The sequence below is a fragment of the Pteropus alecto genome, unplaced genomic scaffold, assembly GCF_000325575.1.
Source record: "Pteropus alecto unplaced genomic scaffold, ASM32557v1 scaffold269, whole genome shotgun sequence".
NCBI classification, from domain to species: domain Eukaryota; kingdom Metazoa; phylum Chordata; class Mammalia; order Chiroptera; family Pteropodidae; genus Pteropus; species Pteropus alecto.
Genome location: NW_006443566.1, coordinates 1,715,241 through 1,728,429, shown reverse-complemented (window position 1 = coordinate 1,728,429; position 13,189 = coordinate 1,715,241). Strand labels below are relative to the sequence as shown.

General features: G+C 35.7%; 1 protein-coding gene and 1 pseudogene across 1 annotated transcript in view; one reads left to right on the top strand and one right to left on the bottom strand.

Annotated features, from left to right (window-relative positions):
- MTPAP (mitochondrial poly(A) polymerase) overlaps window positions 1–13,189 on the bottom strand; it is a 27,447-nt gene that overhangs the window by 10,303 nt on the left and 3,955 nt on the right. The window contains exons 2-4 of the mRNA XM_006924175.3: window positions 10,455–10,624; window positions 9,571–9,804; window positions 8,310–8,534 (exon numbers count right to left, since the gene is read on the bottom strand). Of these exons, the coding sequence (XP_006924237.2) occupies window positions 8,310–8,534; window positions 9,571–9,804; window positions 10,455–10,624 (629 nt within the window). The remainder of the gene's footprint in view (window positions 1–8,309; window positions 8,535–9,570; window positions 9,805–10,454; window positions 10,625–13,189) is intronic.
- LOC112472856 lies at window positions 9,972–10,090 on the top strand (annotated as a pseudogene).

Genomic DNA, 13,189 nt, shown 5'->3' with positions numbered 1-13,189 from the left:
TACTTTTTGGACAATTTCAATAGCTATTGAAACCTTAAATGTATAAAATTTGACTAGCTATTAGAACTCTAGGAAATTATCCCAAATGAATACTCACATAAATGAGCTAATTTACAAAGAGGTCACTCACCTCAGAATTATTTGTGTGGGAGGCACCTTTTAGGAGTTCTATGCAGCTTAATAAGACTCTACCCTCAATTTTTCTAGAACTCATTCCTACTAAAAGGATGCAGGCTCCAACAATGTTTATCATGGAAATCTAACCCCTTACTCCCAACTGAGTGGACCAGGCATGGACAGCTGATCTAAGCACTGCAAGAGTGTACCATTCATTCATCCAGGGATCTCTACCAGGAATTAGAACTGAGGTTCAGAGACTACCATGTGGCTGAAATGTGTAGCTCAGATGCATTCTATACCACGAGGATGAAAATGTCAACTGGGGGGAATAAAAGAGGGGAGTGAAGGAAAGAAAGATAGATAAAGCAAATTTGTGGGGAGAGAGCGAGAACACTTCATAAGTTCTGATAGTTTATATGTCCCATTTCCAGTCATTTCCTAAGACTCTTAACCCTGGGTTCTATGATGCTTCCTCTACTTCCTTTTTTCCTTTGTTTAAGCTAGTTTGAGTTAATTTGTTATATGCTACCAAAAAATATTACCTAATATAGTTGGCAATAAGGGTGAGAAAAAAGATACCACCCTAATTGTCTAACAAATAAAGCGCTGTCAAAAAGGAAAGTAGTATCAGAAAAGGGTAGAGGAGTAAAGCTGAATTTCGATGCGCAGGAAGGGGTAGACACACTCAGAATAGAGGAGAGATAATGAGATTTTTAAAAAGTTAACTATAAACGAGAGAATAAAATCACTGAAATTAACAGAAATGAAAATGATACCAGAGAAAAATAGATCTGACTAATGGAATTAAGAGCCAGAAAACTGGAGAAACTGAACTATGAGTGGGAATGTGACCGTTATTAAAGCTATTCACCAAATACTCTGTATACCTTTCTAACTTTTAGGATACCACACATTCCTACCCTCCTAAGGTTAAGCACAGTCACATGACTTGTTTTTGCCAATGAAATATGAGCAAAGGCTTCTTGCCTCACTTCCAACTAGAAGCTTTTAAAGAACCAAGGCTCATCCTCTACTTTGCCTTGCCATTGCTCAGTGACGGTATAAACACAGGCGATGAAACCTTGGTCAACCTAGGTGCTTAGATACAATATCTAGAGTGGCCCTGCTGACCTGCTTTGGCCACACAGCCCAAGCAAGAGATAACCAGAGATGTGTTAAGCCACTGAGACTTGGCAGTTGTTTATTGCCACAGCATGACCTAGTCTAATCTGAATGACGTAAGAAGCAAGAGATGGAGAATCACATGAGTTAATGAGATAAATAGATTCTGAATAGAAATAAAACACTGCAGTTATGAAGTATAGATAATAAAACACATCTATTACAAGCAAAAGCAAGATCTCAAAAATTACTCTCCTCTATCACCTAAATAAAAATTGGAAAAATTCTTCATAGGCAGCTAAGTCAATAAATATTTATTAATTTTGCTATTCCTGATAGCACTACTTAGTTTCAGATGAAATTTAAAATATTATTACATGTTCTTCCTAAGCACTCTAATATTATGCCAATATCTAATAAAGACAAAACAGACGTTTAAACACCCTGACCACAGCAATAATTTAGAGCAGTGGTCCCCAACCTGTTTGGCACCAGGGTCTGGTGCTCCTATGAGAATATAATGCCTGATGATCTGAGGTGGAGCTGAGGTGGTGATGCTAGCACTGGGGAGCAGCTGCAAATACAGATGAAGCTTTGCTTGCTCACCTGCCACTCACCTTCTGCTGTGCAGCCTGGTTCCTAACAGGCCATGACTGATACTGATCCACGGCCCAGGGGTTGGAGATCCTTGATTTATATGACAGAAAATAGGGTTTAGCCGCCAATGTTTATCTCTGTTACTTATATTAAGATATAATATCAGAAAAAGAAAAACTGAAGGAGAGAGCAAAGGCAGATTTTAGCTTAGGAATTTGTGCTTAAATGATCTTTGTGACAAGTGATACACTTCACACGTAAGCATCTTTCGCAGATTAAAAAAATTATGAAAATTTATAATTTTAGTTGGTAAATAACTTTCATCTATTCGATTACATCTATTCAATTAGCAAAGCATCTGTTTAGTACCTGTCCTGCACAAGATGTTCTACAAAGTGCTATAAGACAAACAAGAGTCTAACACATTCTTCCTAACTGCCCTCAACGTGGGCTAAAGAATAAAACAAGCACACACAGATTTATAAACAAAAATGGAGCACCAGAAGAAACCCACAAAGTATCAAGAAGGATAAGGAGAGTTCACAACTACAATAAGTAGCCAAAGAAGCTGCTTTATGAATCTGATGCTTCCCTTTTTCATTATATTTCATTTTTAATGTTTTATTACCAAAGCTATTATAATACTAAGCAAATATTTCAAAGTATATAACAACACTGCATAATTAAACCTACAGACAAAATAATGTCAAATTATATCATTGCTTGAGACTAGAACACTATCTTTTAAAATATATTTTTCTAAATACTACCTCTGTATTTCAGAAATCTAAGACCCAACTAAAAGCTTCCAACTCCTTCTCTCTGTTAAAAAAATTTTGTGGTTCCTATTTGCATAATAAAATTAATAATATTGCTGCTGATTGTGGTCAACATTTGAACACTTATTAAGTGCTAAGCACTGTCCTAAGTGTTTCACACATATTAGTGCAATCAATCCTGACAAGCACTCTATGAGATAGGTGCCATAGCACTATCCCAATTTTACAGCTAAGACATTTAAGGCACAGAGAAGGTAAATAACTTACCAAGATCACACAGATAGTAAGTAGAATTACTATTCTGCAGTTTGACTCTAGAACATAGGCTTTTAGTCATTACAACACATTACTATGCTACTTATTTATCCAGTGAAGACATTTATTTCAGGAGTCCCCAACTACCAGGCCACGGACCGGTATCGGAACCAGGCCACACAGCAGGAGGTAAGTGGTGAGCCAGCAAGCAAAGCTCCCTCTGTATTTGCAGCCACTCCCCAGCGCTAGCATCACCGCCTCCACTCCACCTCAGAACATCAGGCATTAGATTCTCATAGGAGCACCAGTCCCTGATGCCAAAAAGGTTGGGGACTGCTGATTTATTTAACATAGCCTAATACAGTTTAAGTGTCTTTGTAAGAAATTTTTAATATAATTTCAAGTATATGTCAGTATAAGACTGAGCCATTTCATTTTGATGAAATGGTTGTTTTGCGTTCCTTGGCCAGTTTCAATTCAGTAAGTATATACAGAGTACATTAAGTATTCCAGGCACTACTTAGGATAAGAAAATGAACAGACATGGTTCCTGTCCTGCCCAAGCTTATGATATAATGAGAGACACATATCAACCACTAACTAAAATAACATAGGGTTTGCAAACAGATAGAAATATGAGCAAGAAACTACCAAAAAAATTGATTTTTACTGCACTGGAGAAAAAAATCAAGGATGGTTTCAGTAGAGTCAGGGGCTTCCAATCAAGATGGCAGAGTAGGAAAACAATGTGCTTGCCTCCTCACAATCTCATCAAAATTACAACTAAACTACAGAACAGTTATCTTTGGGAGTTCCTTGAATTCTAGCTGAACAGAAGTCCTACAACTGGGAACACACAGAAGAGGGCACCTCGAGACTGGTAGGAAAAGCCTTGAAGACTTGGAGTGGGCTGGTCCCACACCCATATGTGGAGGTTAAGAAAAGGGAGAGAGATCTCGGCTGAGGACATTCCCTCTGGAGTAGCAAGGGGCCCCAGCCCCACACTGGGCTCCCCAGCCCAGGATTTAAGTGCCAGGAAGAGAAGTCCCCACAACTTCTGGCTGTGAAAATCAGCGAAGATTATGGCTGAGATAGAGGGTGGCTTGAGTCACAGACATTCCTCTTAAGAGGCCCACACAGACTTACTCACTGATGGACTCACTGGCTCTGAGCTCTAGCACTGGAGCAGCCGCACAAAAGGTACAGGAGATAAAAAGGGAGGAAATGGCTTCAAGGTGAGGGCTAGAGTGGCAGCTTTCTCCCAGACATAAGTACTAGCAGAAACCATTATTCTTTTGTTGTCCCCCCCACCCCAACCCGGCATGCAGACACAGGTGGCCATCGTACCTGAGTCTCCACCAACGTGGTCTTGGTGATTCCCAAGACCCAGCCTCACCCAACTTGCAGGCCCACTCAAGCCATTTCCAATGGCTTTTCCATACAAATAGCCTGTCTTGGCTCATGCCGTGGACTTTCTCCAAAACTCAAATGTTGCAAAACCCAAACAAGCATCATCTAGCGTCCACATGCCCTGTACCTCTTGTTAGGCAGCCCTAAGCCCAGCACTAGTGGCAGCAATCTCGGTTCGCAGCCTGGCCTCTTAAAGCACCTTCAAGCGCAGTGAGGGTAGCAGCCATCTGCAGATTGCTTGGTGATGTTTGCCAGGTGACCCTGGGGAAGGGCACGGGCTAAGGCTAAACTTGGTCTGCAGCAGGACCCCTCCCAGGAAACACCAGGGCTGGCCCACCTAGTGGCTGCCTTTGCAATGACCTGGAGAACCATTCAAGGCTGCATCTAAAAATGATACACCCAAAGGGCAGACTGGGCAGGAACCAGAGCCCTGCTAAAGCGAATCCTACTTGGAGGAATCAGCCCCTCACTGGCCAGCCCTCACAACCTTACAGCCTGAGGATCAGTCCCTCCCACTGAAGTACAAACAGCAACCAAGACTCAACTACAACAGGAGGGCATGCACAACTTATACAATGGTCACACGTGGAGCACGCAGTTCAGGTGACTAGAAAAGACCGTGCCAGTGGGCCCCACAGGACATCTACTACATAAGGCCACTCTACTGAGACCATGAGACATAAGAGCCCTATCTAATACACAGAAACAGACACAGAGAGGCGGCCAAAACAGGAAGACAAATAAACATGTCCCAAATGAAAGGACAGGACAAAGCTCCAGAAAAAGAACAAAACAAAATGAAGACAAGGAATCTACCAGATGCAGAGTTCAAAACACTGGTTATAAGGATGCTCAATGAACTCAGGGGAAGAGTAGCTGAACTCAGTGAAAACTTTAACAAGGAGACAGAAAACATAAAAACAGAAACTTAGAAAACATAAAAAAATAACTAGTCAGAAATAAAGAATACAACAACTAAAATAAAGACTACATTAGAGGGAATCAACCGCAGATTAGATGAAGCAGAGGATCAAATCAGTGATTTAGAAGATAAGGTAGCAGAAAACAATCAGAATAGCAACAAGAAAAAATACAAAAATATGAGGATAGTTTAAGGGGCCTCTGGGACAACATCAAGTGTACCAACATTCACGTCATGGGGGTACCAGAAAGAAAAGAGAGACTGAAAGGGACTGAAAACCTATTTGAAGAAATATGACAGCAAACTTCCCTATCTGAAGGAAATAGATATATAAGCCCACTAAGCACAGAGAACCCCAAACAAGATGAATCTAAAGAGGCCCACACCAAGACACATCATAATTAAAATGCCAAAGATTAAAGATAAAGAAAGAATCTTAAAAGCAGTTAGTTACCTAAAAGGAAGCTCCCATAAAACTGATTTCTCAATAGAAACTTTGTAGGCCAAAAAGGGATTGGCACGAAATATGCAAAGTAAATGACAAGCAAAGACCTACAAACAAGATCACTCTACCCAGCAAAGCTATCATTTAAACTCAAAGGACAGATAAAGAGCTTTCCAGGGAAGAAAAAACTAAAGGAGTGCCTCGACACCACACCAGTATTATAAGAAATGTCAGAGGGACTTCTTTAAGAATAAAAAAGATGAAAAAGATGAATAATAAAATAGTAATAACTGCATATCTAAGAATGATTGCTTTAAATGTAAATAGACTAAATGCTCCAATCAAAAGATAGGGTAGTTGAATGGATAAGAAAACAAGATCTTCATATATGCTGCCTATAAGAGACTCACTTAAGATTGAAAGACACACACAGGCTGAAAGGGATGGAAAAGGATATTTTATGAAAATGGAAAAAAAAAATGTTATAGTAGCAGTACTTATCCCAGACAAAACGGACTTTAAAACAAAGGCTATAACAAGTGACAAAGAAGGACCCAGTTATCCCACTTCTGAGCATTTATCCAAACAAACGCAAAACACTACTTTGAAGGGATAGTGCATCTGTATGTTCATTGAAGCATTATTTACAATAGCCAAGACATAGAGGCACCATGGGTGTCTATCAATAGATGAATGGATAAAGAGGTGGTCTATATATACAATGGAGTATCACGTAGCCATTAAAAAAAAAAAATGAAATCTTGCCATCTTCAACAACTTGGATGGTCCTAGAGGGTATTGTGCTAGTGGAATAAGTCAGGCAGAGAAAGACAAATAGTGTATGATTTCACTTACATGTGAAATCTAAAGAACAAAATAAACAAGAAACAAACTCATAGATACAGAGAACATTTTGATGGTGGTCAGACAAGAGGGTGGGTGAAAAGGGGGAAGAGATTAAGAAGTACAAATTGGTAGTTACAAAATAGTCCTGGGGATGTAAAGCACAGCATAAGGAATATAGTCAGTGATATTGTAATAAGTATGTAATGATGTCAGATGGGTACTAGATTTATCAGGGTGCTCACTTTGTAAGTTATATAAACATCTAATCATCATGCCGTACACTGAAACTAATATTGTATGCCAACTGTCATTGAACAATAAAATTTATTAAAAAAAGGAAGGTACTCTCAAAAATGGTCCTTGAAAGCTGCAAGAAATGACTGTCAAGGAATAGAGGAAACAAGCATTCCTCACTGGAGGGACAGAAGAGTGTTTGGTTATTAGTCACATTCTGCAAGTCCAGAAATGATAATTAAATGATATAACTGGAAACTAGGTGTGTGCAAACATGTAATGACAAATAATTACTAAAATTAATTGTCAGGTCATTTCAATATTATGCAGAAGAGACAAACCATTCTAAGTTTGTGCAAAGACCCAACCTGTGTTTTAAGATAACTCTAGCACAGACCAAAGGCTGGATTAGCAAAGTATGACACAAGAAATCAGAGGTAGACAGCAAAAATGTTGATATAATAACCTAAGTGAGGGTTTATAAGGGACTCTGTGATATAGCTTTGAGGACATAAATGAAGGGGTAGACACAAAAGGTAAATTAGAAACAGAATTAAAGGAGATAGCAAATGTCAGAAAAGCTAAAATACCACTAATATAAAAACGTATAAAGAGTATTTGTAAGGAGATAAAAATAAGTTTTGTTTTCAAAATGCTAAGTTTGAAGTGTCAACTGGACATCCACACAGAGAGATGATTACTAGTTTGAAATGCATAAAGACAGAGTCAAAAAAAACCTAATATTTTATAAAAACACAGACATTGTTTCAAATTTGTAATTAAATTAAAACATCCCTTAGTTTGGGAGGATGGCAGAGATACTGTTTAACCTTACTTTGTTACACGTTAATAAAACACAAATGGAACATATAAATTCTAAACTGTAAGAGGAAAAGGGGGACAGGAATAAAAGAAGCACTAATTCAATAGGAGGAGGAAAGGAAAGTAATGAAAAAGCACAGGAAATGAAAATTAGAAGTCAATCCAAATAATATAAGAATATACATAAAGGCTACAAATAAAGATATGGAAGAAGATATGTGAGGCAAAGAGCAAGTGGCCATGTAAACAAGCAAAAGGAATTTAAGAAAAAAGCATTTATAAAGGACGTAATATAATGATAAATGAACCCAATAAGGAGATATGATAATCATATACCTATATACCTGTATGTACTTAACATTAGCCTTTAAATAAAACAAAAATCAAAAGAGTTTGAAGGAGAAAGTAAAGCTCATGAGATTTAAAAATACTTTAATAACTAGATGACATAGATAAAAAATTAGTTAAGATATAGATAATTTGAATAGCACAATAACCAAAAAATTGGCCTAACCGAAAAATTTCTGAACTCCTATAAATAATAGCTCTTTTCTTTCATATGTAGAATATGTAGAATACTCACCAAAAAATGATCACATATTAGACAAACACAAAGAAAGACTTTACAATTCCAAAGAATCAATATCGAACAGACCACAATGTTTACTAAGGTTAGAAATCAAGTTATAATTTTATTCAAAGATTTTCTTTACTTTTCTAATACCTTAATTTTAGTGATCTAAAGAAATATAATTACCTTGTGAGCATCAGATTTTCCAATTTCATCCAGATCCAAAAACATGTCTAAATCACACCCTAATTTCCCAAAACCGTTCACCGAAGAACCAAAGGGTCTGACTGCACAGTCCGGAAAATAGGCAGCTGCTACGTCTTCAATAAGAGAACAGGTGAGATATCGGAGCCTGGTGTTCTCATCTGTTAGCTGGAATTCCTTCAACAGAATGTTCAGCTGATCATCTATCTAGCTGGCCAAAGCAAAAACAACAAAATATAGAAAATGTACAGGTCATATAAAATAACTGTCATTTTACTTCCAGAGATTTAATGGTTGTGGAGACCTACCTTAAAAATATGCAATCTTTTTTTCTTCAGCCTTAAAAGTAGATTTTTTAAAAATACCTTTTAAAAAGCACTGAGGGATGATGACAATAGCAAAATAAAAGTTGGCCGGAAATAAAACTACGAATTTTCTTAGGCAATGAGTATCAAGTATTGTTGTAGGAAAATGAATATAGTAAAATTCTCAAGAAAAGGAGGGCAAAATAATCATTTTTAAAGAAGCTGGGGGACATTAAAGACTAATGTTAAAGAAACACTAGAAATAAGCAATGCTTCAAGTAATGAAGGCCCAAGATCTGTTCCTTAGAATAACAATCCAAATATTATATATACTTAGAAGACTGATGCTCAAATGATCATGTTTTGAAGATGTACACTTGAGTTAAATATTTAAAATATAAATCATAGCCTTAAATGCCCAGGTTTGAAAATAATATTGAAAATAACTGAACTAAGCATTCAACCCAAGAAAAAGAAAAAGAAAATAAAAGGTGAGAAGTAAAATTTAAAAATTAGAAAATCAAACCAAAAAATAGTATTCTGATAAATAAAATCATGAATTGATTCTTTGAAAGGACAACTAAACTAGCTAAACCTTTGACAAGTCTAAGTAAGAAAAACACAAAATATAAACATTAGAGTAGGAAAAAAAAGAGATAAAACCAGAAATAAGGTATTTTAAAATTTGAGAACAATGCCATATACAAATTATGTCATTATGTTGACAAAAGCAAGCCTGACTAGTTTAAAAGCCCAAAACTTTGGAAAAATGCGGTTACTTCTGAGGAGTCCGAATGGAGTGTGAGGGCAGGGAGTAGGGAAGGATTACTTTCACATTTCAATATATTCTGTAGTCTGAATATTTAGTAAGCACATAAAAAATTCTGTCAAACACATACATATTTTTAAAAGTTGGGGTAGTATACCTATAAACTTACACTTTCTGCATCACAAAGTAATTTAAAAAGCTTCTTGTTTGGAGGTGGCGAGTGATTACTAAATGGTATATGTGATTGTTCAGAAATCTGGTTTGATGGATTCTTCAACTTTAAACTGAAGAAACGTGATCTGAATGGAATTGCAGCCTCTGTTCCCATGCTCGGAGTACGAGTTACATTCTGCAGAGAAGCTACACTTTCCTTCTGACAAAATTCTACAACGGCATAAAGACCCTACACCAAAAACATTAAAAAAACACATTTCAAAATGATATATTTAACACTGTTCATATTTCAAAGCAATTATCATAACATGAAACTATTAATTTTTAAAATTTACAAATGATATGCTTCTTACACAAGCATTGGTTTTAATCATTATAAGCAAATTAAGAAAAAGAATCTATGGCCATGCTACCCTGAACATGCCCGATCCCATCTGATCTAAGAAGCTAAGCAGAGTCGGGCCTGGTTAGTACTTGGATGAGACACCACCTAGGAAGATCAGGTGCTGTAGGCATAAAAAAAAAAAAAAGAAAAAGAAAAAGAACATTATAAAGGGATAATAGTTAAGAGAAGCTGAAAAGAATGTTGAAACAGAATATAAAAGGGCAAAACAAAGATCCCGACCCTCTGGCCTTTATCTTTAAGATAATGGGACTATCTGAAGTGTTCAAATTATGGAATCCTTCAGTTACAAATAACTTATAATTCTGTAATAGTCCTGTAAAGATTTTTAGTCTCATATCCAAAAAACAAACCTCATTAAAGAAATTTCTATAAAGAAAGATGTAGGATAGCAAAAGAGAATCTAATATTACCATTTGTAGAGGCAAGAAATGACAATAAAAAAGAATAAATTATACTATTTTTCAAATACTTACAATGCTTTCATAGAAGAAATGATTACTAATTGGTCCATGTTGGGATAAATATTTGAGAAACTTTTTTTCACTGATTTTATTTGGGCAATGTATTAAAACAGTCCGCTGTGCCTGTTCTCGTCTTTCTTTTTGCACCTCAGAGAATCTCTTGAGAGTCCTGTCTTCAGAGCCTATGAATGAGACAAAATCATTTCAAGCTTGCGTGCACGTGCACACACGCATAAAATTTAAAGCATATTTTGATAAGGTATATAAGAATTTTATATCTAACTAAAACAAACTTTATCCTAATCTCCTCTTCTTTTATAAGGGTGAAGCTATACTACTTCCAATTTTCATTTTACCGTTCCTTTGCAACTATCATTAAAACTGTCCACTTTCTCTTTGATTTGGTATATTCGATGCATAGTGCTAAAAAGAGAGAGTCTCACAAAATTTTAAAACCAAAACCAGACAGGCCACTCATTTGACATTTCCACAGATACACATATACAAACTGAGTAAGTTGTAATATTCCAAAGCCTAAAAGAAATTATTGTAAGCCTGAATATAATGAGACAATGAGTTTAGAAGTTTAATTTAGTAGAATAAGTTATTATAGTTTTTCTTTGTCCAGGATCTTGATCAGGCTCAAATAATTAACAATGATTTATCAACAATCATGTGCTCAGTATCACAAGGAAATTAAAGAATTTAAAACCTAGTTGTTGCTTACAAAGAACTCATGATAATTTTACTAATGAAGTAAAGGGTAATTTTGATCTTTCCACAAAGGAAAAATAAACAAGTGAACCAAGTATAAGGAGAAAAGAAAATCATTCAAGTTCTAAGGCATAATTAAAGCCAAACACTAAGTCTTAGGAACTCATTTTTTCCCCCAAGATATCAAACTTCTAGTTGGGTAGCTTAAAAGTGCTTCTCCTAAAAGTCTGGAATAGTAGATTCTAGAGATTATAAACCATCACATCTGGTATCAAAACTGTCAACAAAATTCCAAAGAGATTAAATAGAAAATTAACTAATGCATGGAAATCAACAGAAGTTTTTACCCCCATTTTTTTTTTAAAAGGTTATAAAACTGATGGATAAATGAAACAGCACAAACACACAATACCTTGATTTCAGCAAACTCCAAGACATCCTTATACACAAGACAGAGGGTTGATGACATATGAGCTGGTTGAACTCTAACCTCTGCTCACTAGCATCAACCTAGGGACAAGTCTCTAATGGCATACCAAAGACTTTGGGCACTGACTTACTAACAACTAATCAAACACATAGTATTGAGTATCTTTCCTACACTCACTGTACTAGATGCTAAAAATGCATCTCTTAAATGTGTCCTCATCTCTATTCTGGATGCCAATTCTTTAACATCAACCTCTCATTTCAGGCATCCCTCTAATAATACCCAACCATTAAGTTTGGAACTTATCTTTCCAGACATTTTCCAGGCATTTATAAACATATACATTTGTATCTCTCCATATAAACATTTTTTTACACAATTGAAATTAGTAAAATTATACTCTACATTCTATTATGTAATATACTCTGAAAAATTTAATACATTGAAGTTATCTTTCCACATCAGTAGATATTTAACTTTTTAAAATAACTGTGTAAGTATTCTTGTATATTTAAGATAGTTTACCAATCCTCTACTGAAAAATATTTAAGTGCTTTACCTTTTTTCTCTCTTATAAACAATACTGCAATGTCGTCTGTATATAATGTCTTTGCACTTTTATGTGAAATTTTATATATATATATATACATATATATTTATATTTATTAAAACAAATGTTTTTAAAAAGCCAAATTCAAGGGGTAACAGCACTTCTTTACTATTTAGTAGTCGGGCTACATATGGAGTATATCTCTACAGCTGGATTACTAGGAAGAGCAAGGACTGAATATGAGACTGAGATAGAGAAGTTTGATAAAAGATGGAGCAATGTGCTGGAGAAAATGGGATAGGCAGAATCAAAAGCATTAATGGCTCTGGCCTTGAACATTAAGAAAGAATGATGCAGACGTGACAAAGTTGTGAAGGAGGGGTCAAAATGTTCACGTAGTTTATCATCTCACAAAAGGCTTATTAAATTTAGAAATGATAAAGTTGCGAGGAAAAACTAATAGGTGCTAATATGTTATGACAGATTGAAATTTGCAAGTCTTGATAATATAATCTGGTAAGCACAAAATAACACACAAAAAATAAGACTAAATAATATTTTGCATTTAGAATTAAAAACAACATAAAAAACACAAGCACATAATGGGGAAAAAATTTAACCTAAAAGTAGTTGTATAAAAGAAGCCCAAAAGTCTGATTGATAAAGCTCAAAAGTCAAAGGAATGTCTTAACTTCTGAAGTGAAGATAGGGAGAATAAATATAAATATATATGTATATATATATATACATAAAATTTCAACTTTATTAAAACAAATGTTTTTAAAAAGCCAAATTCAAGGGGTAACAGCACTTCTTTACTATTTAGTAGTCGGGCTACATATGGAGTATATGTTCTGCTCTAGCCATAATGGATGTGAAGGATATTAATGAACCACAGAGCATCCAGATTGAAGTACTAAAATGTCTAGAAACTCTGATAGAGAATTACTGTACATAAACTGGGATTTACAGCCTGGGAAAAAACTAATGAGAACCTGAACGCTGTCCTCAGATAAAGACTCTTCTACTTGTGCAGCACCTAACAGGTTTCCA